This window comes from Branchiostoma lanceolatum, chromosome 10 (genome assembly GCF_035083965.1).
Source record: "Branchiostoma lanceolatum isolate klBraLanc5 chromosome 10, klBraLanc5.hap2, whole genome shotgun sequence".
Taxonomy (NCBI): Eukaryota; Metazoa; Chordata; class Leptocardii; order Amphioxiformes; family Branchiostomatidae; genus Branchiostoma; species Branchiostoma lanceolatum.
This window is the reverse complement of record NC_089731.1, coordinates 16104594-16130074: the sequence shown is the minus strand read 5'-3', so window position 1 is coordinate 16130074 and position 25481 is coordinate 16104594. Positions and strand designations below refer to the sequence as shown.

Genomic DNA, 25481 nt, shown 5'->3' with positions numbered 1-25481 from the left:
TTAGACATTTTGAAACAACTTTGACAGGCCGAATTGAAAGTTTATTTTTGAACACAAGGTTGATTTTCTAAAAACTGAAAGTTGTTTTCACTATGTAGTTTTGTTACAATCATTCTGTGTCATTCTGTATTGTTTCATAATGTTACTTTGAAAACCAGTAGAAAAAAATATTTGAATCTTGTTCACCAGTATTATGCTAATCTTCTCCTGCCATTGTTTCAAGCCAGAGACAGTCTGGGATTTTTATGTGTTTATGTACTTATGGGGGCCAATCCTCCTTTCAAACTACAGCAAGGCCACAGTGGGATGCACTTCCTAAATTAGTTTATGGTTCTGAACCCTGGGTCCATAATCTCGATTTTTAACATGATACAATTGCAAACATGGTGAAAGACATTCGCTCTCCACAAGAATATGTTAAATGAAGTCGTCTGGCCATGTCCTAACCAGCAATAGAAAAACAAACAGTGTCATTTGTTTTTAAGCTAGCACCACAATATAATAAGGCACTCGTTTTCAAACTAGCACCACCATATAATAAGGCACTTGGATAACATCAAAATACTCGTTTATAAACTAGCACCACAATATAATAAGGCACTGGTTTGAATAGCAACAAAATACTCAGATTTTAAACTATCACAATATAATAAGGCACTTGGATAGCAACAAAATACTCATTTTTAAGCTAGCACCACAGTATAATAAGGCACTGACTTGGATAGCAACAAAATACACGTTTTTAAGCTAGCACCACAATATAATAAGGTAATTACTATTATACCATGAAGATTATTTGAAAAGTGTTGCTTTGAGTCATATATTCTAGCATCATATTCAGGTTGTATCAATATAGATTCCTTCTTATATGTCTTAGGCACTGGAGTTTCACGTTCTCACTGGGTGTGACATCCACCTAGTCCTAACAGAGCCCATTAGTGCGGACGGACTGTGTTTGGGACGGGGGCGCTACAGGAGATGTACAAAGCCGGAACACTACGCTCGCTGGCCAGTGATAATGTCGAGTCATCAGACACAATCAAAGCATCCAGCAAGATAGCACTGTCCCCTCTATCAAATACACCCCCTTAAAGCTTTCCCTTCTGGAGTTTGTGTGCCTAACCAGGTGCGTTCATTCATGTTCATGGATGGAGTCTCACCTGAAAAGGTGGCAAAGACAACAGGCCCTGACCCCACACAGAAGACTGGCAGAGGAAAGGGGAGAGCGGCTTTAAGCAAGACAACTAAAAGACCTACAGGTGGAAGGGGCCGTGGAAGGGGTCGTGATAATCTATAGAAAGACATGTGACATCACAACAGGTTAGGTGCATCAGAGGAGAATATCTTATATACATGAACATATTGGCACCTGTCTCAAAGGAGAATATCTTTATATACATGAAAATATTGGCACCTGTCTCAAAGGAGAATATCTTTATATACATGAACATATTGGCACCTGTCTCAAAGGAGAATATCTTTATATACATGAACATATTGGCACCTGTCTCAAAGAAGAATATCTTTATATATATGAACATATTGGTACCTGTCTCAAAGGAGAATATCTTTATATACATGGACATATTGGCACCTGTCTCAAAGAAGAATATCTTTATATACATGAACATATTGGCACCTGTCTCAAAGGAAAATATCTTTGTACACAATGTAACATGAACATAGTGTTAACTGTATCAAACTTCAAAGTAGAATATCTTTATACAGTGTGTACATTAATATGGTGTTACCTGATTCAAAGGAAAATATCATTATATACCAGTACATTAACATGGCGTTACATGTCTCAAACTTCGTCAAAGGCAAATATCTTTATGTACATGAACATAGCATTACCTGCACCAAGTCTTACAAGTCTCTTGAAGTAAGTTGTTCACCTAACTGCTTATAACATGTTATTTTTTGCAAATATACATATATATCAATCAACTTGCTTGTTGTGTTGTGTTGTCATAATGTTCAGCTGTATACTGCCATGACTATATTTACATCAAAGACAGCATGTTTCCACAAAATACAAGATTATAAGTGAAATATCAAAGTTGACAAACATTGTCTAACTTGACTGAACTTGTGAAGAAAGTGTACCACAGACACTGATGAAATGTACAGAGCATACAATATCAATTCATTTCTACATGTCTATATGACAATAATAGTTGACAAAACCGCTTACTTATATATGTACTACCAACACATGTTGTGATATCCTGACAAAAAACATGACAGATAGAAATATATGTCAAAAATTGCATGCTTTAACAAAGCACATGAGTATTACACCTTAAAATCACAACTCAGTCTGACCTGCATCACTTAAGACATTTAGCTGTAAAGCGCCTCGGATATTGGTTTGGTCAATGGCTTCATTTTGAACTTCAAAGTACAGTTCCAACAAGTCCTCTTTCTTTGTTGATCCAATTCTTCATCACAGACAACCTTTCAACATAGTACATCTTCACATCCTCTACTACAAACTGTACAAACATCTCTTTTATCTTCTCGACAATATCAGCTTTCGTCTGCCTAGAGATGTGCTCCTCTTTACACCTTTCATCCTCCGTGACATATACACAAGTTTGCTTTACCTCTGACTTTTGTTTTCCTTCTAGATATACTTCCTCCAAAATCTTCACCTTATTTGTGCGTGCAATCTTCTCAAAGTCCAGAAGATTTGATGTCAGCTGCTGCCCAGAGATAGATGTGTGGGGTGCATCTGCGTTGAATGGTTCTGACAGGTTCCCGTCTGCTCGCAGTCTGGCCCTCCACGCGTCTACTTCAGGCTCCAGATTGTAGCGCTGACCCTGCGAGGACGTGTTGTCTGGCACACTCATGGCACGGAAGAAGTGGGCCCTCAGCTGTTGGAAACACACTCAGGCAGGTTAAGGCCTGTGACACTTTCTGTCGAACATGAATTTCGAACCGCTCAGTGACCGCAGGTAACCTTGTGAGACCGTGACGTTTTCAAAATTTTCCAATCGGGTACAATGTAACGTTATATTGCAAAAACAGGAATCTACTAAATGTTTGGCATACTAACTACTTTTGGCAGGACTTATGGATAATAACAGTACAGATATTGATCAAATATCTATCAAATATTAACATAAGTAGAGGCTATCAACAAAAAGGGACCCCCGTGGAAGCCGCAAAATGGTACCGTCCGAACATGTTCGAACGTTCGAACGGCCCCCGGGGTGTGGTATGGCGCGAAAAAGGCGGGTGATTTATACATCAGCGGGGAAAGGGCAGTAAATTAAAAATCGTTATTTTTAACCCAAAATTATTGCAGATGTATTCCATAAGAACCCCATAATACTTATTGTCTGCGAAGTTGGGTATTGATACGACCACGCATATAACAGTTACAAAACTGTCTTACCATCAATTACGTAACTCTCAAGTGTCACAGGCCTTAAATCCCCGTAGTATGCCAGCTTTAAATGCTAATTCCCCGGTCAAAATCACATGATTGCTAGAAATAGCAATGAATCTGTTATACCTTGCTGAAAAATATTATCCAATGCTATTTGACCTTAGAATGATCATATTTTAGCAAGAGCAATTTTTTAGGGAAAATTAGAACAAAAGTCACTGTTTTTAATGTTTTGGCCCCAAATATAACACGATATTGTCAAATTAGACAAAATAGCCTTGGACAGATCTATTTCTTTTCTAATAATCTCAGGATATTCTTCTTTCTTTCTTGTTCTTCCACCTGTTAGTCCACATGGTCTATGAACTGCCCTCCTTCTAACTGCTGTTCATTCACGACTTTGGTTAACCTTTCATGCACCAACTTTCTAACCTCACACCTATGTATCTCTTCCGAAGTTACTGAGGTCTTGATACAGCCTCTCAGCAGTTCTTTGATTTCCTCACGTTCCTTTGCCTTCTCAAGGTAGTTCCCCCAAAACGCTGGAGCCAAGTCTTGTCTCCCCTGCAGCTCCATCTTCTCTGCGTGCTGTACCTGACAGACACTGGTGACAACGCTGCAGGTCAGCTTTACTTGGGCCCTGACAGACCACTGTTTTTTCAATTTCTGGTCGTTGTCGATGGCGACTTCACAGTCGCCAGCGGGGAACGGCAACGGTTTGGATGCAATGTTCTGCAGGTACGACTTTACTGTGTGGAACATTCCACCTGCAGAAACTTTCCCCAGCATGTTTACCACAAGCTTGCTATTTGTAATAGCATAGGACAGCAGATTCCTACTAAAGGAAAACGGAGCAACTACCGCTGGTGATACAAGGTGGTACAGCTGCTCCAGCGTCATTACTTTAGACGCAATGGAAGCTTTCTCACCTAGACCATTTACAAAACTCTGACAAACTGCATTTCTGTTGGAGAAATACTTGTTTGGGTCTGTGTTTACCAGCACCTCTGGATGTTTGTACATTCCTCCAATGTTACTTATGTCTTTAATTATGTGTTCTCTCTGCACGGATGCTGCTTCAGTTACAAGTTTGCACAAGAGAGGGACTGGCACTTCATCTAGGTTTGGTTGGAGAGGGTCGATAACGTAGCCACACACGTCAGGATCTGTCTGCGTGCTGACCTCCATTAGCAAGACTTGGTCTGTGTGGCTGCTGCTTTGTGTGGTCCCCCCGTGGTCACCTCCTGTAGACTTTTTCCCTCCAGGGCCAGCGCGCCTATCTACTTTCCTCTTTCGCCCCCTCTTGTTTGCCGGTTTTCTGGCACTGTAGGTGTGATCAACTGTGTTCTTCTCAAAGCAGATCTCACAGGAGTCGCTGACATTTTACGGCGGTGACTCCCGCCGCCGTTTGCTCTGGCCTCTCTGCCTCCTCCAATGCGGTCGCCTTTTCCCGTCGGAGGCTGTCAACTTCGGCCTGGAGATCGTTGATCTGCCTCTTCATCTCACCTGCGGCCTGTTCCGTAACCTTCGCGGCGGTTGCGTTGGCTGTCTCCGCCACAACCACAGCGGCCTGCAAGTTGATGGTCATTTTGGTCAAGTTGGATGCACTCTCGGCCGCCGCTGCTGCATTTTTCTTCGCGACCCCGGCCACCCTAACCAGGCACCTTGCCTTGCCCCTGTTCTGCCGTTTCTGCTTGGTCTTGTCGCGGTTCGGCATGTCGAAGTCTTGAGTCGAATGGATGATTGTCACAGATGTATAACTTGGTACTTGTATTGTCGACTGGATGAGTGTCACAGACGAAATGAAAGACTTTCTCAGGTGTCATGTAATCCCGCCGCTCTATTCTGATGCAAATTATGCCGTGACGTCACCTTTCGGGAATGGTAAAGGCGTTGATGCTATGTTTTGTAAATAGGACTTGACTGTGTCAATCATGCCACCAGCCGAAACCTCTCCCAGCATATTGACAAAAAGCTTACTATTAGTTATTGCTCACTCCTTGTATGTGTGTGCCATCGCTGTCAACAATTTTGCGCAGTGCTCTCTGCTTCCTTTCAGCTGATGTCAGATGAGGAGCCTTCAGGCACGGTGACACCAATAACAATGTGGTCTTTTTGCTGGTGACTTACAAGATTGCCACCTTAAAATCTTCAACCTGTAACAAAACAAGCTAATGTTCTGGTTCTCAGGTCCATAGTGACGTTTTTGAAACAGGTCAAAAAAGTAGCATAAAACTACCAGTTATTCGGAAAAGAAAACCAACTCAATTGGCGATGAAAAGTAAGAAGGTGAAATAAACACCACTACTTTGGTCAAGAGAAGAAAACAAAGTTTTGATGATGACTATTTTTATAAACCACTTGTGATATATAAGCTTACCATCTTGCTCTCCTTTTTCTTATTTCATTTTCTTGTTTCTTCCTTTTCCCTGAGAGACTCCGGGAATGTCTCTCCAACTCCCCACCGCTGTCATCATCGCTAATACTCCCATTGGCTTTGCTACAAGTAAATGGTTCCTGTTTCAGAAGGAATAGCATATCCTCCTTCGCCTTGATTCAAATGTGTCTGTTGAGAAGTATAAAAACATTGTACTCGCGCTGCAACGCCGTGGTAAATTGATAATGATTCGGTCATCATCGTTGTTTATGCTATCCATGATAAAATCATACAACAAAATAGAGTATTTAGAAAAATGTTGATTGCCACAAACTGCCATACTGTAATGGGATAAACACACAAACATGTCAACACACTACAGGTGAAGATGTATAACTGAATATTTAAGCACAGGAATGGGTTTGAACATTGACATTCTTTTGTTCTCTTGTTGGGAAAAGAGAACTTAAAACAACTGGCTCTGCATCTACTGACTACTTTTTCACAGTAAACATGAGAACTGGAATGGGTTTGAACATTAGCTTTTTCTTGTTCTCTTGTAAGAAAACTTTGTAAAAATCTGACTGTACTTTTTCACAGTAAACATAAGAACTGGGATGGGTTTAAACATATTACATTTTTTGTTCTTTTGGGAAAAATTAAAACTTAAAACAACTGACTGTTACAAGTGACTGTACTTTTTCACAGCATAAGAACTGGAATGGATTTTAACATTGACATTCTTTTGCTCGTTGTAGGGAAAAAGAGAACTTAAAACAACTGACTTACAGTTTGTGTTTTTAAAGTACACATTAGAATTGGAATGGGTTTGGACATTTTTTGTTCTAGGGAAAAAAAGAAGTTGAAAGAATTGGCTTTGTACTTTTTCACAATAAACATAAGAACCTGAATCGGAATACTAGAGCTTTCATCCATATGATTGATCTATCACACTTAATATTCTTGATTCAAGGGTTAGCACCACACGCACTGTACAGCTGCAAAGGTACATGTTCGTCCAATGACATCCTATGTATAGGACGCGCCTGTTTGACACAGCGGTCAGCGATGCTCTTGACACATGGCCTCCCGGCGACGACTCGTTCTCGGTGACCGTCTACGTCCCCTGCAAGCCAGCCGAAGCTGTAGATGTCTGAGTATGGTGAGACGGGTCCACCAACAGCTGCTTCGGGGGCGATGTGCGTTGACCGGCCGTTGTACACCTCAAAACACACAGGACGACTCACCCAGCAGGCGTTTTCGAGATCGATCAGTTTGGCTTTGGCCCTCGACTCGGCGCTGGTTTTGAAGACCAATATATTGTCAACCTGAAACAACAAAAGATGAAAAAAAGGTATTGTTTTTTTCAGTAATTCTAAAATTCTCAGCCTATACCTACCCAGATCCTGAGTCCTGGATCCCAGGGCTGAAAGCGACGGCTTCTCGTGGGTCAGCAGCCCTTCTGTGACGGCGAGTTGGATGACGCTCTGCTTCGGAGCTCGAGTGGCAGAGGCTTCGATCGAGAGGGGTAGCTTTGTCTGGGATTTGCTTCAAAAATAGATAAAAATGAAGTTAATTCCTGTTAAGTGCAAACTTGAAGCATTGTGGTACCAAGTAACATAAAATGCATATAGGACTCACTACTTACTCTTTCTTTCCTCTAAGACCTGGCCAGTAACTGGTCAAGCTTGGCCATCATCGGCTCCAGGCATTCCATAAGCATTTTCTGTATAAGTTTAACATGAATGTTATTCTATGCCCTTAGATCGCTTCTTTGTTTTGTTCGTAACTAAACAAGTTTCGTCATGTTACACAAGATTATGAAATATATAACCAAGCGCAGGTATATTTGTTATGCAGTACAGAGACATACAATGATATGAAACAAATGCATTTTGCTTCTTAACATACAGAGCGTACCATTAGTCAGAAAGCTTGAAGCTTTCTTGGGTTGATTCATGACAATTCATTGTCATGTATAACCCCAAAACAATATCATACAAGGTGGAATCACCTTTGCTCCAGCTTTAGTTTTTTTTCTATTCTACAATTGAAACTAACAAAGGGCTTAAGTTAAAAAGTAAAGCTCCCTAATCTTACCTTCATAGCCTTCTGACTCATCCGCACGGTTTGGCCTCTTACGTCGGACTCCGTCCCGCTAGAGCCCGAAATGTACGTCGGGCGGGTGAGCCGTCCCTTCAATGTGGCTCTCGGTCGCTTCATCAAGGACTTCCTTGTTTTCCTTAACGGGTCGTCTTTTGTCTCGTTATCCTGATGAAACAAAAATTAACAAGAGTGATGGATTAGAAACAAAGATCAAAGTGTCGATTCTTTGTCTTATAAAATTGTTGTGTTCCATTCTGCACTTGCCATCTAAATGTGAAGCTACGCATTGTTACCTTCTTCGGTGGTGACTCTGCTTCAGTCGAGTCTTGCTCGAATACACTGCAGCGGCCCCTGGGAGTTTCCTCGTCGAGGGGCGCCGGCCAGGGCCTTGAGTTCGCAGAGGAGCCTTGATATCCAGTAGTTTCCTTGGTATCCTTGTTACTCTTCTTACTCTGTTGGACAGAAAATAGACAATAAGGTGGGATGACAAACTTGATTCATTTCGTTTTCAAGATTGTTTCTGTTCGCTCACACTTTGGCTACTTACTGGTACTGTGCAGTATACCAAGCGCACTTATTTCGTCGTAGGCCTCGATATTTCAGCGCTTAAACCATGTATATATTGCCGAAATACACACAATCTAAAAAAAAAAACACCGCTATTGTTATTTATACCAGCAATGGATTGTGGGATTACAAGTTCGGCGTTTGACCCCCGGCCAAGTCTGTGCCGCCTGTGCCATGTTTCATGGTTTGTCAACAGTTTGAAACTTCGAAACGAACAAGGGCCGTGAAATGCACAGACTACCGGGCCACTAGTTGAAAGGTGGTTAAACTAGGACTGTACCTTCAAATCCTCCTACTCATCCGAGTCGGGTTGACGTATGCGTTGGAGTCAGACTCCGTCCCGCTAGAGTCCGAAGGGTACTTCAGGCGCGACTTCATGGTCTTCTTACCCTAAAGGACGAAAAAAACATAGCAAAAGTGATGGATTAGCAACAATGATTTTAATGTGCCCTTGTCCCTGTTTCATAAAAGGTTTCTTAATGTTGTGTTCCACTCCGCACTTGTTTGGGAAACTGACAAAGTCACCGACAGTCACCTAAAAGTAAAGCTACGTTATCTTACCTTCATTTTAGCTTTCAAGGACTTGTTTTTCACGCGGACTGAGACGTCAGACTCATCACTGCAGGCACTCCCGGACTCCTGGTAGTTCCGGTCAGGACTTGTGGCCGCGTGACGTCCTTTCGCCTTTGTGGCTGGTGGATTATGGTCTGTTATCTTCTTACCCTGAAGACAGAATGTAACATCGTGAAATACTGTTCACGTTCTGTTTTACTTCTATGATACAGAGGTATGGTGCTGGAACAGCTATGGTGCAACTATACATGTGCAGAAACATGAAAATGAAACATGAAAATCAACCGGCTGCTTCAGCGAGCACGTTCTAGCTATGACCTCGTTCGTGGTGTTCAATTACTTGGGATCATCGCGCGCATCCCATTACAATCCTCTGGTTGTCCAACGTCGTCAAAATTGTCTCAATTTGGTATTCCATGATAGTTGCACTCCAATTGCTGAGTTGATATCAAGTCGATAGGTCGTTGAAATTCCACAAATTCTGAGTTTTTGGGAGCAGTCTAACAGAGATCAAAATGTCGTCGCCATCTTGGAACGTACCATCGCCACACCAATGGTACGTACCATAGCTACTTTCATTACTCTCCAAGCAGAGCTATGGTTTCGGCTGGTTTTTAACGTGTTTTAAGGCGTTTTTGTCATGCCTTCTACTTTGCCATCGTTTTTGTTGTGTCGCAAACCCAAGCTCTGCAGGCACTGACCTCGGGGCGGGGCAAACCTATTTACTTCCATTGAAAAAAAGGTGACAGTACTCCTCCCCGAGAACCGTTAGATAATCATTAGTGGTAACAATTTTACTGCCCCGGATTATCACACATCCGGCAAATGTAGAGCGGCATTCATCAGGCCGCGCCGGTCCCCCGCTGACTGCCCTATTCATGCGACAGGCTGGTGTCCACGATCTCACGCCGGCATGATCATTGATAGCATCATAACGTACATTTCCATTGGAAACCTCACAAGAAAAATACAATGATGCATGAACAAGACATATAAAATAAATATGTATTACGTATTAACTTGAACTGCATTACTAGTAATTATTATTATCATTATCTCAGGCATCGTTAAATGGATTATGAACGGGAACACGTGCCTTGTTTACGTTACATGCGGTTACCAATGCCGCCGCTCGCTGTGTTCAGATTGGACGGAACTTTTCAACAACACCAGCGAAATTGGCGACGGAGTGCTACCAACAGAGACTAAAAAATCCCCACGATACCTGAGGATTGTACCAATTTTTGTGTGCTTTGTTCTTTGATGGTTTTTGGATGGTGTAAATGAAGTGCGGTCACGATAGGCAAGTCATTTGCTGACGGACATAAAGCGACTTTACAACATGGCGTCCTGATTCGGTTTATATGTAACGTTATTTGTGGGTAGTAGTTTAGAGACTTTTTGAGATTCAACGATATCTTCCCACTACAGCATGGCATTTCCGCAGTGGGGATTAAAAATGAGGGAATCTATGGCTATTTCGGGCTGTACATCGTCTTCTGGTACGACGGCCCAAATGGCCTGGATCGTAGTTGAGTATCGTGGAGACTTTGTAAACTCCAGATGTCTTTGGTTGCACGTTGAGCTATCATTTTCATACGAAAGTAATTGCAGTTAGCCAAGGAGTAGGGGAAGCGTAAGAACATGGCATGAAAACATGGCCACGGCCGATAGACCGAGGATTATGTCCATGGTGAGACTGGGCCGGAAATTCTGTGGCGCGTGGGGAGGGAATCCCGTGCCTGGCCGGGCACGCTTCGCACTAACTTGTGAAACGCTTGTAATGTGTTGGAGTGATTAGGTTTATTAGGCATTGAAGCTTCCGTCTGCCTGCAGAGCTTGGGTTTGCGACACAACAAAAACGATGGCAAAGTAGAAGGCATGACAAAAACGCCTAAAAACACGTTAAAAACCAGCCGAAACCCTAGCTCTGCTTGGAGAGTAACTTTCATTTCCTAATTGAAGTCTTGAACAATTGCCTGAGCAGTTTAGAAAAGAAGTATGTTCTCGAGATCTCAACCAGCTGAGACAGGTTGACTTTTCCTCTGAGAATCTTCTTTAGTTAACCATGGATGGCCTCGACATGATTGTTAGTCTGATTGCCGAAGTGGGTAAACTGATCAATCCAGAACGTGACCCAGTTCTTGCGTATGCTCAGTCCGTTCTGTGAGAAAACCCTTGCATACTCTTTGGCTCCTTCCAACATCAGTATGTCAGCATATACCTAACCGTAGCAGTTTACAGTGAGTAAGTAAGCTAATATATCGACTTTTGAATTTCTTCAAAGACATCTATCCTTCGCAGTCTATTTCTTCTATGTTAATGACTGTGGGTGTGAAGTTGGATGGCCCTGGTTTGGCCTGCTAAAATATATGTACATTGTTTGCGTACCTTCTGATCACGTATCCTATCGTAACCATCTCTATCGAGTCGCCCGTGTCATAACAGGCATGCTCATGGAAAATTCCTCAGCCACCCTTCCTTGCCACCTCCAATCAATGTCTTAACAATGCATTGCTTCAAAAGATGTACATTCAGTCTATCAGTAAGTACCCCTGAACTCATCAAACGTATTGTTCAGGAAACTCCTAACAGAAGGTGGTACAATCCAATATTGCATTGAGCCCGTTCTGAGACAGCACAGTTGCACATCTTTATCAAGTATGCATCTTTTATGCACTTTTAGAAAGTCCTCACGGCCTGGCCATCTGAAATGGCCTGATGGTCCTGTGTCTATAAAGGTCACAACCTTCACCTTGCCAATGTGCCATCCCTTAGGGTACTCAGTCTTATTTTGCGTTTTTATTTTCACGCCACAACTCCGCCATGTGATCTGTCTTTTCTGTACAATGTGCAGTTTGGTATATGCACTTCGGAATCATCAATACTGGGCAACCATGTTTCGACCAAAATCAGTACATCGATAGGGTTATTCAACATCCTTAATTCATCAAGTTTGGGATTCTTAAACTACTGTTAGATTTCAGTTTGTCAAATAGAGGCTGATAGTCTGGATCACAATGTGCCAGATCAGCCTGAGATTGGTTCCATACATAATGTGTTATCAGAGAAAAAAAACATGGACATGCATCTGGCCTTGTACAGGCCTGTTCAAGCACTTGGCCGACAAAACATGTTTTTGAAGCATGGGCAGGACCTGTCCCGAGGTCGGTCTTTTTTCAGTCGACATAGCTACCGTGATCTTATATAGGGTAGCTTCATTACTTCCTGGAAACGCCCCATTCTCTCGATGTCATCGTCACTGCATTTCTGGAGCTTCTTGAAGCTGTCTTTCTTTATCCTGTCGTCATGAGACGCAGATACCACTGCTGGATATTGTTGCACAAACCTTTCCACCATGAGGTAACTGCTGTTCCATCAGTCAAGGATCAGGTTGTGGCTGGGTTTCTCAATTAGGGTCTTTCTACTTCTTTAGAACCACTTTCTGGTGATTCGGAAGCTTTTAACTATTCAAAGGGCTTTTTAAGGGCTTTAAAGAGGGACTGAAAAATCAGTCATGCAATATACCAAGCGAATAAATTTAAACAAAAAAAACTAGATATCAAGGACAGTGAGTAACAAACATTTTGAAGCATTATGTCAGTCAAATGTCAAAGACAAAAACAAATAACCAGGTTCTTCCATAGAACTCATATACAAAATGATTGATTGCCTATATGATATAAAATTGTTTAAAGTCATCGATAATGGCTTTTACGTAAAAGAATACTGTAAAGGTACCATCAAGGTACAGCATGAGCTATCACACTACAAGGAACATGACTGAAAATGCAGGTAAAACACTTAGAAACTCAAAAATATGCAATCTTGGTCATTATCAAGTAACATTTTGTCAAATCTCAATATATGAATGCTGTTAGTCGTAAGTTTTGTTGCCATCATGAACTACAACTGAAATTTGGGGAGCAAGTATTAAAAGTAAATCTTATTTGTAAAAAAGAGAATATATCTAAAGCCCTGCACTATATTCCCTATATGTTCAGAGATGAAATCTAATGAGGTACAAAGGTAGAAAGAAACAAGGAAGACAAAACAAATTGCTTACTTATTATGCAGATACATGTTTTTTTCTTTCAGTTAGTGTTGATAGCAACATTGACACCTGACCATCTTTTTGTTTGGTCAGAGCAGAAATCATAAGAACGTTGAATAACCCAAGTCGGCTGTTGAACTATTGTCTGCAAGTAGTCTCGACTGTGAGAAGCAAAAAGGTCAAGGTGAGCAATGGCCTCTTGAGATTTTCCCTCGGAAACAAGTGTTGTTATCATGCCATGGATAGTGCAAGAAGAACAAAAGGAAATCAGCTTAGTACCTTTACTGGTACGTTCTGTAGACTTGACATATTTACTAACAGAATGTGTCGTCTGCCTTAACGCCGTGCTTGATTTGGCTGACATAGAATCATGTTGCCTCACACGTATAACATATGACAGAAGCGTTGCATACCAATGAACACGTTTAAAAAAAAAATCCTTTTTAACTAGACTTGGGCCCCGCTTTCGCTGCATCCTCTGCGTCTCGCTTCTCCTTCGGGAGGTTGCGACACTTGGCATTGATTGCGGAAATGTCGTCCAATGTAAGCCGCGCATCAATCGTCCGACCCTCGAACTACGCAACCCATTCTGTTTACAGAAGAAAATAAGTTACTAGTACATCTTTTAATATATGCAATGAATAAGTGCAGGAATGATTTTAGCTATATGGCCAATTGACGGTGCATGTGGCGTTCTGTCACAATACAACTACAAGTCGACTATTGGGCTATACTTTGATAGAACCCAAATTTAATTGCAGGCGGAAAAGTGATCAAACGTGTCTTGTAGTATCATGTTACAGAAGTTTTAAAAGTGTTACGCCTCATCTGTTATGGCCTCGATCCTGCTCATGTCGAGCTGCGGCCTCCTTCCGTCGCCCCCTGCTGTTCTGGTCAGCAGCTCCTCCCTTGTGAATACTACTTCCGCCATGATCCTCACCCTGGCCGTGGTGGATCTGCCGGCCTCTGCCTTAGCCATGGCGTTGGGGCTCACGAACAACAGTCGGTGTTTGGCCCCAACACGAACTGCAAGTTAATAAAACGAATGAAAATCATTAGGACTAATGTAATTTGTACAGAGCGTTTCTGAGACGCGTCTTGATCCTGTTCTGGGTGGAAAACCCTCGCTCGCCGTCTGCCGTGCAAATGGGGAGCAACCTGCCTACAGTGGTTAACTTGAGCACGTTGGGGAAAATTTCTAATTCATGCACACATTCAAGCTCCTCTCACAACGAGTTCGTTGTCAGGGTGTCGTCTTCACGGCGGAGCCGGAACGTAAGCTGTCGCACGAGGTCCCATTCCTGGCGCGCCTGGGTCGCGTCAACCGTCAGGAACTGGTCGGCTTCCACGCCTCCATTCTTGGCCAACAGGGTTTCGAGCTCTTGCGTGCCATACCGTCGTAGAGCATCCTGACGCGGTGGTAAATTCTTGGGGTCAATTATCTTGAAAGTGGTGATGAGCTCGGTCTCAGGAAACCGGTCTCGCAGGTTTTGGACCACCGCCGCGACAAAGTTGACTGTCATGTTTTCCGTCTGTTCCCTTGTCCTCTGGTGAGTGTTGCTGACTTCCACCCCGGGGTACAGGTTCGGCAAGTCTGCTGCCAGGAAACCTGTCATTGATGGCCCATGATCCCCAGCCGCAATATTGTCAAGGGCAGTAATAGTGGCAGTGATGGTGGGATCTACTTTAGAGAAGTCTTGCTCTCGAGTCCGGAACACATTGCTGATCAAGTACAGTTTAGCAAATACATCCTAACATGTGCAGGTTGTACATGAACTTGAAGCTCCTAACCTCGTTGTATACTCCTCTCACATGAACAACGTTAACTCAAGCAGCGAGGGAAGTGAGCGGCGAATGTCAACAATACATTTACGAAAGATTAACCACCGCACTTCGTGGAACTTTGGACCCTTAGAAATGGAATATCGGTTGTAAAAATGAACACATCACTGTACATGCTAACAGCATTCAATGTAGGTTGTGCATGCTGACGAAAGCACATCTGGCATGAATGGACTTCATGAATGTGCTTACACAAAGGGTATGAGTCACCAATGTTGCAATAATATAAGTGCGAGTTGTCATCTTATCTTTCAACTGGTGTCTGCATTAAAATAGTATCACACAACACTCACCTTGTAGGCTGTGCAATGCGGCTCCCTTTACAGTACAGTGCCTCGTACAGGTCGTTGTATGACTTGTCCTTGTTGAAAGACCGGCGAACCGTCATCTTCATGGACCGCCACTCATCTAGGCACCGCTCAACATCACAGCCATTCCTGAATAATAAAGTAAATGTTAATAATCTCATTAATATGAATGTTTTCAGGTTTGATATCATCAATTCACAGGGCATTTGCTACCTTTAATAGATTTTTCTTGACAGCCATGCCATTTACTTGTTCAAGACGGTCTGGAAATACTCCATCAGGAACTCCATGTATTCTTCTCCATAGCACGGAAACTCCTCCATGCTGTCCGGCCACTGGTCTGGATTGAAGGCCAAACACAGGAAATGGACGGCCTTCCGTGTTGGGGTCCTCTGCATAGTCCATTCCTATGCATGAAAAAAAAATAATTGTAGTCAATACTACATGATAAAGCTATCAGTTGCATCAGCAGCATTGAACCTGCAAAAGAAAGCAGAATGTATGCTATTTTGTCAAGAAAAGATGATCTACAATCCATCTACAATCCAAGAGTAAGAGTATCAATACCTCTGTTTGAAGGTACAGGGAATGACAAATCAAAAACAATGTGTAGCATACATTGTATAAATGTACTACATGATGTAACATTTAAGGGTATTTTATTTTCCGCTCTAGACATGGCCGGCCACACGTTCATTCCAGGGGGTGTGGAATATTACGCCCATTCCAGTCGGTCTGATGCGTCTTTAATGAGGATAAGAATTGGCTGTTTATGGTTTCTCACTCCTGATAGAGAGGTTTTATCACCGTCACCAGTCAGATGGCAAACGAAGAAAGATAAGGGAAGCTTGACACAATTTTGTATTAAAACTAAACTAGAAACCTGAAAACAAAACAACGAAAGGTATTAAAATATCCTCGTTTGTTTCTCATACGTAGTTACATGATTCACACAGTTAAGCAATCCTACCAAACCGCTAGATTGATCTAGAAAAGCTCTTGGTCACACAGGCCGTTGCCATTGATACTTGGAATGTAAGAATAAGTACTGTGTATCATTTGACTCTAGAACAAGTGCTACTTGCACATTTATACACCTAGTTAGATATAACCTCTTCTGTAAAGGTTTCCCCTGCTGTTCCCTGGCACCTTTTTATTTACCTACAGACAGGCATTCAGATAAAAAAAGACTACAGTATCCAACATACATGAAATCAACATGTGTACATGGAACTATTGGAACTCCTGTCTTATAACGTTAGTTCACATAAACCCGCGGTGTAATACAAACCCGGGATTTTTATAAATGGGGTACTTAGGGATACGTATGCTAGAATTAACATCAATTATAAACGTCAGTAATCCATACCTGACAGACTAATGTATTTAGAAAATAGGTGCAAAATAGGGAAGAGCTAATTCACAACGGTCCAAAGGTTTGGACATACCATTTCCAATGTTTGTTTAGGCCCTCCCTATCATGCGCATGCACCGCAATCTTTCCCTCCGTCATCTCTCTGAAGGGCAGATCTACGGCAAGGACATACTTGTCCTCGACTTCTTCGATAGCCTTCTTAGTGGGGCTGTACGTCCCGCACCCATGATATTCCAGATACTTGACCTCTGCTATCTTTCCACAAACAGATTTCACCTTGCCCACATAGTACGTATCATTGAACGCCACTGCGATGTACTGGTCAGCCTTGAGGGGCTTAGTTGGATAGGTCCCCAAAGTTATTTTTTTCTGCGGGGCGTTGTTGTGGGCGTGGTCACCCTCTTTCGTTTCTTTGCCCCGGCGAGGACGGAGAGGCGGACGCTTTATTCTTCTCCTCTGGCTTGGCGTCCATACCCTCCCCTACGGACCTGCTCCCGCTGCTGACAGACTCTGTTCCATGGAAGTCCGCAGGTCTGGAAGATACATCATTCGGTCCATACAGTCGAGCAGATCAATGGCCTGGTACTTGGGATGGTTCCTACCACTAAACAGAGGTGAAAAGATTTCCATCCCAGCTTGGACATACCCGGTATTTTTTCACCTTGCCCCCCACGGAAGTTTTGTATGGCCAGTCCATTCAGATTGATCTGTTGCTGTAGGTAGACAAAGTTGGGGTTTCGGTCGTGAGGCAGCCACATGTACAAGACACAGGTCATCAGCTGATAAGGTGTTTTCTCCCCCTTTTCAAGTTTTCCCCTGACATACGGTAGCAACATCTCATCAGTACATCCTTTTATGGCAATCTGTAGCATTTCCATACTCTTATGGTGGTCGGCAACATTGTACCAAACATGTTCCGCCCCAAAGTTGCTTCTTCCACTTGTTTCAGGTTGGCTTGGCAGTCTTGGTTTGAACAAATGCGTTTGGTTTTTGCCACTTCAGTGCCACAGGCTTCACATTTTTTTATGTTCTTACTTCTCTCTTGTTTGGCTACTTGTTTGTCAACATAATCTGTGTATTTTCCACCTTCTAACGCCGTGGTAAACTAATAATGATTCGGTCATCATCGTTGTTTATGCTATCCATGATAAAATCATACAACAAAATAGAGAATTTAGAAAAAATGTTGATTGCTACAAGCTGCCATACTGTAATGGGATAAGCACACAAACATGTCTTCACACGACAGGTAAAGATTTATAACTGACTTTATTTAAACACTGGAATGGGTTTGAACATTGACATTCTTTTGTTCTCTTGTTGGGAAAAGAAAACTTAAAACAACTGGCTCTGTATCTACTGACTACTTTTTCACAGTAAACATGAGACCTGGAATGGGTTTGAACATTAGCTTTTTCTTGTTCTCTTGTAAGAAAACTTTTTAAAAATCTGACTTTGTACTTTTTCACAGTAAACATAAGAACTGGGATGGGTTTCAACATATTACATTTTTGTTCTTTTAGGAAAAATTAAAGCTTAAAACAACTGACTCTGTTACAAGTGACTGTACCTTTTCACAGCATAAGAACTGGAATGGGTTTGAACATTGACATTTTTTGTTCTAGGGAAAAAAGAAGTTGAAACAATTGACTTTGTACTTTTTCACAATAAACATAAGAACCTGAATCGGAATACTAGAGCTTTCATCCATATGATTGATCTATCACACTTAATATTCTTGTTTAAAGTGGTTAGCACCACACGCACTGTACAGCTGCAAAGGTGCATATAGCAGCCAAGAGTTACGCCGGCCGCTTCGCTATATCCAACAGCCGGATTATTTCATCCAATGACATCCTATGTATAGGACGCGCCTGTTTGACACAGCCGTCAGCGATGCTCTTGACACATGGCCTCCCGGCGACGACTCGTTCTCGGTGACCGTCTACGTCCCCTGCAAGCCAGCCGAAGCTGTCTGAGTATGGTGAGACGGGTCCACCAACAGCTACTTCGGGGGCGATGTGCGTTGACCGGCCGTTTTCCACCTCAAAACACACAGGACGACTCACCCAGCATGCGTTTACGAGATCGATCAGTTTGGCTTTGGCCCTCGACTCGGCGCTGGTTTTGAAGACCAATACATTGTCAACCTGAAAAAACAAAAGATGAAAAAAAGGTATTGTTTTTTTCAGTAATTCTAAAATTCTCAGCCTATACCTACCCAGAGGGAAATGATGATCTTTAACTTAAAGTTCAAGGAAACCATACAGGGGTACCTTTCAATGAACCTTCGCTCAAAGGATTTAGAAAAATGCCCAAGGCTTTTTTGTCACACCATACTGGGTACCCCCTACAACTTAGTCGTTTTAATGTAATTTTTGGAGATCTGAATGAGATGTGTCCAGGCCTGTCAAACATGGTCATTCTGTTGGAAAACACTTTATCTTTAAAAATCTTTATCTCTAAAGCCTAGAATCTTCTATCCCTTACCTTTCCTACTTTTACAAATTAGAAAGCATCATTTCTAGAAGAATAGGCAAAACTGAAGAACATGTGGGGAAATGGGGGAGTTAATTGGACATATATAATACATATATGTGTCTGTGTATATATATGCCTATATATGTATACATATGTCTATAAATTGTTTAAATTATAAAATATTTCAATAATATTATATAAGAAAATGTAAAAAGAACATGTAAAAGGAATGGTAATTGGGGTCTATTCACTATAATTGTCGGGAGCCGCTTGGCTGAAAATGGAGGCGATGTAGTTCTCCCCCAACTACAACGTGCTTTTGGGCGGAGTATGACATGTCTGAAAAACGGCGTGGCAAAGTAGGCCTGGCAAGGGGACACCCGGGGGACCTCCTTAAAAGTAAGGGATCTAAGCGATGATGATGATGACATAAGAGCTGCAGACTAACATGCAGTAAGGATGTTCAGTCAATGTATGAATTGAACCTTCTTCCAAAATAAAGTAGGTGATAAAAATTAAAATGATCCGGAGCCAATGGGCCCTAAATGTAGTTCTCTCGCTGACTGGAAGGACCTGTTCTTTCCCCTCCGCTATTAACCCTGATTTGAGACCAGAACTTTGAAACATCCTGAGGTCCAGCCGGAATAGAAGTAGGTTCTGAGATTTTTTTGGTTGTTCTTTCGATAATTGAGGATGCTTGATTGATCATGTTTCCTGAGTCCTGGATCCCAGGGCTGAAAACGACGGCTTCTCGTGGGTCAGCAGCCCTTCTGTTGTTGAGTTGGATGACGCTCTGCTTCGGTGCTCGAGTGGCAATTCGCTATTCTCCAAGCAGAGGCTTCGATCGAGAGGGGTAGCTTTGTCCGGGATTTGCTTCAAAATAGATAAAAATGAAGTTAATTCCTGTTAAGTGCAAACTTGAAGCATTGTGGTACCAAGTAACATTAAATGCATATAGGACTCACTACTTACTCTTTCTTTCCTCTCAGACCTGGCCAGTAACCGGTCAAGCTTGGCCATCATCGGCTCCATGCATTCCATGGGCATTTTCTGTAAAAAGTATAACATGAATGTTATTCTATGCCCTTAGATCGCTTCTGTAACAAAACAATTTTCGTCATGTTACACAAGATTATGAAATATATAACCAAGCGCAGGTATATTTGTTATGCAGTACAGAGACATACGATTATATGAAACAAATGATTTTTGCTTCTTAACATACAGAGCGTACCATGAAGCTTTCTTGGGTTGATTCATGACAATTCATTGTCATGTATAACCCCAAAACAATATCATACAAGGTGGAATCACCTTTGCTCCAGCTTTAGCTTTTTTTATTATTCTACAATTGAAACTAACAAAGGGCTTAAGTTAAAAAGGTAAAGGTCCCTAATCTTACCTTCATAGCCTTCTGACTCGTCCGCACGGTTTGGCCTCTGACGTCGGACTCCGTCCCGCTAGAGCCCGAAATGTACGTCGGGCGGGTTAGCCGTCTCTTCAATGTGGCTCTCGGTTGCTTCATCAATGACTTCCTTGTTTTCCTTAACGGGTCGTCTTTTGTCTCGTTATCCTGATGAAGCAAAAATTAACAAGAGTGATGGATTAGAAACAAAGATCAAAGTGTCGATTCTTTGTCTTATAAAATGGTTATGTTCCATTCTGCACTTGTCATCTAAATGTAAAGCTACGCATTCTTACCTTATTCGGTGGTGACTCTGCTTCAGTCGAGTCTTGCTCGAATACACTGCAGCGGCCCCTGGGAGTTTCCTCGTCGAGGGGCGCCGGCCAGGGCCTTGAGTTCGCAGAGGAGCCTTGATGTCCAGTAGTTTCCTTGGTATCCTTGTTACTCTTCTTACTCTGTTGGACAGAAAATAGACAATAAGGTGGGATGACAAACTTGATTCATTTCGTTTTCACGATTGTTTCTGTTCGCTCACACTTTGGCTACTTACTGCTACTGTGAAGTATACCAAGCTCTAAGCGCACTTATTTCGTCGTAGGCCTCGATATTTCAGTGCTTAAACCATGTATATATTGCCGAAATACAATCTAAAAAAACACCGCTATTGTTAATTATACCAGCAATGGATTGTACGATTACAAGTTCGGTGTTTGACCCCCAGCCATGTTTCATGGTTTGTCAACAGTTTGAAACTTCGAAACGAACAAGGACCGAGAAATGCACAGACTACCGGGCCACTAGTTGAAAGGTGGTTAAACTAGGACTGTACCTTCATATCCTCCTGACTCATCCGAGTCGGGTTGACGTATGCGTTGGAGTCAGACTCCGTCCCGCTAGAGTCCGAAGGGTACTTCAGGCGCGACTTCATGGTCTTCTTACCCTTAAGGTCGAAAAAACATAGCAAAAGTGATGGATTAGCAACAATGATTTTAATGTGCCCTTGTCCCTGTTTCATAGAAGGTTTCTTAATGTTGTATTCCACTCTGCACTTGTTTGGGAAACTGACAAAGTCACCGACAGTCACCTAAAAGTAAAGCTACGTTATCTTACCTTCATTTTAGCTTTCAAGGACTTGTTTTTCACGCGGACTGAGACGTCAGACTCATCACTGCAGGCACTCCCGGACTCCTGGTAGTTGATTTGATTTGATTTGATTTGATTTTATTTGACTGTAGGAAAGTACAGCCAGGACTACCCAACTAGCCGAAGGCTATTACAAAGGGTTAGCCCTGGGAACAGTATATTCAAAGTTCAATACAAAATTTCACAAAGTGTGCATGCGTCAAACACACACATAGCGGCGGACACAGAACACAAAGTAAAATTACATCGAAGAAACAAAATTAACAAAAACCATCACAAGACTGAAGCGCATATGGAAAAAAAATGCACAAGACTAAGCTATAAATAAATCGTTAACAATGTCAAGCCAAAACTTAGGTTTATATTACATACTAGGTTAGCAGATTATACAACATGTCATCTAATACTTGTGGTGGATTCTGGTCTGTTATCTTCTTACCCTGAAGACAGAATGTAACATCGTGAAATACTGTTCACGTTCTGTTTTACTTCTATGATACAGAGGTATGGTGCTGGAACAGCTATGGTGCAACTACATGTGCAAAAACATGAAACATGAAAATCAACCGGCTGCTTCAGCGAGCACGTACTAGCTATGGCCTCGTTCGTGGTGTTCAATTACTTGGGATCATCGCGCGCATCCCATTACAATCCTCTGGTTGTCCAACGTCGTCAAATGGTCTCAATTTGTGACTTAGCTGGTATCCCATTATAGTTGCGCTCCAATTGCTGAGTCGATATCAAGTCGATAGGTCGTTGAAATTCCACAAATTCTGAGTTTTGGGGAGCAGTCTAACAGAGTCGTCGCCATCTTGGAATGTACCATCGCTACACCAATGGTACGTACTATAGCTACTCTCATTTCCTAATTGAAGACTTGAATATTGCCTGAGCAGCTGAGAATAGGAGTATGTTCTCGAGATCTCAACCAGCTGAGACAGGGTGACTTTTCCTCTGAGAATCTTCTTTAGTTAACCATGGATGGCCTCGACATGATTGTTAGTCTGATTGCCGAAGTGGGTGAACTGATCAATCCAGAACGTGACCCAGTTCTTGCGTATGCTCAGTCCGTTCTGTGAGAAAACCCTTGCATACTCTTTGGCTCCTTCCAACATCGGTATGTCAGCATATACATAACCGTAGCTGTTTACAGTGAGTAAGTAATCTAATATATCGACTTTTGAATTTCTTCAAAGACATCTATCCTTCGCAGTCTATTTCTTCTATGTTAATGACTGTGGGTGTGAAGTTGGATGGCCCTGGTTTGGCCTGCTAAAATATATGTACATTGTTTGTGTACCTTCTGATCACGTATCCTATCGTAACCATCTCTATCGAGTCGCCCGTGTCATAACAGGCATGCTTATGGAAAATTCCTCAGCCACCCTCCCTTGCCACCTCCAATCAATGTCTTAACAATGCATTGCTTCAAAAGATGTACACTCAGTCTACTAGTAAGTTCCCCTGAACTCATCAAACTTATTGTTCAGGAAACTCCTAACAGAAGGTGGTACAATCCAATATTGCCTTGAGCCTGTTCTGAGACAGCACAGTTGCACATCTTTATCAAGTATGCATCTTTTATGCACTTTTAGAAAGTCCTCACGGCCTGGCCATCTGAAATGGCCTGATGGTCCTGTGTCTAGAAAGGTCACAACCTTCACCTTGCCAATGTGCCATCCCTTAGGGTACTCAGTCTTGTTTTGCGTTTTTATTTTCACGCCACACCTCCGCCATGTGATCTGTCTTTTCTGTACAATGTGCAGTTTGGTATATGCACTTCGGAATCATCAATACTGGGCAACCATGTTTCGACCAAAATCAGTACATCGATAGGGTTATTCAACATCCTTAATTCATCAAGTTTGGGATTCTTAAACCACTGTTAGACTTCAGTTTGTCAAATAGAGGCTGATAGTCTGGATCACAATGTGCCAGATCAGCCTGAGATTGGTTCCATACATAATGTGTTATCAGAGAAACAAGAGCTTTTCAAAAAAGCTGGCGTTTCGGCTACGTTTATGAGTGTGAATTGTCTTTTCCCTTTACTTGAAGTAAAATCTGCCAGAGAAAGTCACTCAAGGGCTGTTCAGTCTATAAGAAAAATTGTCATTTTGGGAAATGAGTACTGTTTTAATAGAGAAAGGCAGATTGGGGAAAGCAATTTTGAAGTTACGTCACTTAACTTAAGTGCTTTTGAAAAAGCTGGTCTTGGCCTACAACTTGTACTTATTTGTAAAATGTACAATAGGCTCATTATAAAAGCTATCAATGTAATTATGTACATGGCACGCAATAAAACATAAAATTTGAAAAAGCACCATTGAATCATCAGCACTATGGTAATTAAGTGAAATAGAAGTTCATAACAGCTAAGGTTCTATCTAAAATGACTACCAAATGTAAAACAAATCAACAGCTACCTCATCCGTATTATTCTGGTTTCCGCATTTACAACATTTCTTCCTTATTTTCCTGGGTAATTTTGCTAAAATTAATGAAAATTCCCATAGTTTTGTGCCGAGCGGCGCCACTTTCCACGTCCGTGTTGTCTGAATGAAGTCGATACTGAACAATGGAGCATTTGCTACTGTAACAAAGGATCGCTGTTTTGCAAACAACATCAAGAGCCTCTGTTTACATCGGGGATAGAAGTTTAGTGGCGAGTGTTTTGCAAGAATCATCTTACCGCGCATAGGAGCCGCTGCACGGTATTTTCCATTACAATGAACAGAAAAATTCGAATGCCGGGTTTGGAATCTATGAAGTCCTGTTCATAAGACAAAGGCCTTGTATATATTAAATGAATATTTAAAAATAACAAATATAAAATAGTTCTTTATTTATTAATGAAAAAATTATATTCATAAATATGATATTGATAGATTAATATACTAAAATATCAATATATATTTTTGATATTCAATATCTAAAAAGAAAAAAAAATCCATGCACGGAAACGCAAAAAATACGGACATGCATCTGGCCTTGTTCAGGCCTGTTCAAGCACTTGAAGCATGGGCATGTTTTTGAAGCATGGGCAGGACCTGTCCCGAGGTCGGTCTTTTTTCAGTCGACATAGCTACCGTGATCTTATAGGGCAGCTTCATTACTTCCAGGAAACGCCCCATTCTCTCGATGTCACTGCATTTTTGGAGCTTCTTGAAGCTGTCTTTCTTTATCCTGTCGTCATGAGACGCAGCTACCACTGCTGGATATTATTCCACAAACCTTTCTACCATGAGGTAACTGCTGTTCCATCAGTCAAGGATCAGGTTGTGGCTGGGTTTCTAAATTAGGGTCTTTCTACTTCTTTAGAACCACTTTCTGGTGATTCGGAAGCTTTTAACTATTCAAAGGGCTTTTTAAGGGCTTTAAAGAGGGACTGAAAAATCAGTCAATCAATATACCAAGCGAATAAATTTAAACAAAAAAACTAGATATCAAAGACAGTGAGTAACAAACATTTTGAAGCATTATGTCAGTCAAATGTCAATGACAAAAGACAAAAACAAATTACCAGGTTCTTCCATAGAACTCATATACAAAATGATTGATTGCCTATATGATATAAAATTGTTTTAAGTCATCGATAATGGCTTTTACGTAAAAGAATACTGTAAAGGTACCATCAAGGTACAGCATGAGCTATCACACTACAAGGAACATGACTGAACATGCAGGTAAAACACTTAGAAACTCAAAAATATGCAATCTTGGTCATTATGAAGTAACATTTTGTCAAATCTCATTATATGAATGCTGTTAGTCGTAAGTTTTGTTGCCATCATGAACTACAACTGAAATTTGGGGAGCAAGTATTAAAGGGAAATCTTATTTGTAAAAAAGAGAA

At 41.7% G+C, this 25481-nt stretch overlaps 1 protein-coding gene across 1 annotated transcript; it reads right to left on the bottom strand.

Annotated features, from left to right (window-relative positions):
- Positions 1-20153: 20153 nt before the first annotated feature.
- Positions 20154-21676, bottom strand: LOC136443012 (uncharacterized). The gene is made up of 5 exons (XM_066440058.1): positions 21596-21676; positions 21315-21425; positions 20782-20940; positions 20483-20653; positions 20154-20177 (listed from the first exon to the last, which is right to left on the bottom strand). Exons 1-5 carry the CDS (start codon positions 21599-21601, stop codon positions 20154-20156), a joined length of 471 nt encoding a protein of 156 aa, XP_066296155.1. The 5' UTR covers positions 21602-21676.
- Positions 21677-25481: the final 3805 nt, after the last annotated feature.

What these genes read in the sequence shown, in the direction of transcription:
- LOC136443012 (XM_066440058.1), bottom strand. An exon ending in TGAGTCAGGAGGATATGAAG is followed by an intron (nt 20,941 to 21,314) that starts GTACAGTCCTAG and finishes TCTGTCCAACAG; the next exon opens with AGTAAGAAGAGTAACAAGGA. An exon ending in CAGAGTCACCACCGAATAAG is followed by an intron (nt 20,654 to 20,781) that starts GTAAGAATGCGT and finishes TTGCTTCATCAG; the next exon opens with GATAACGAGACAAAAGACGA.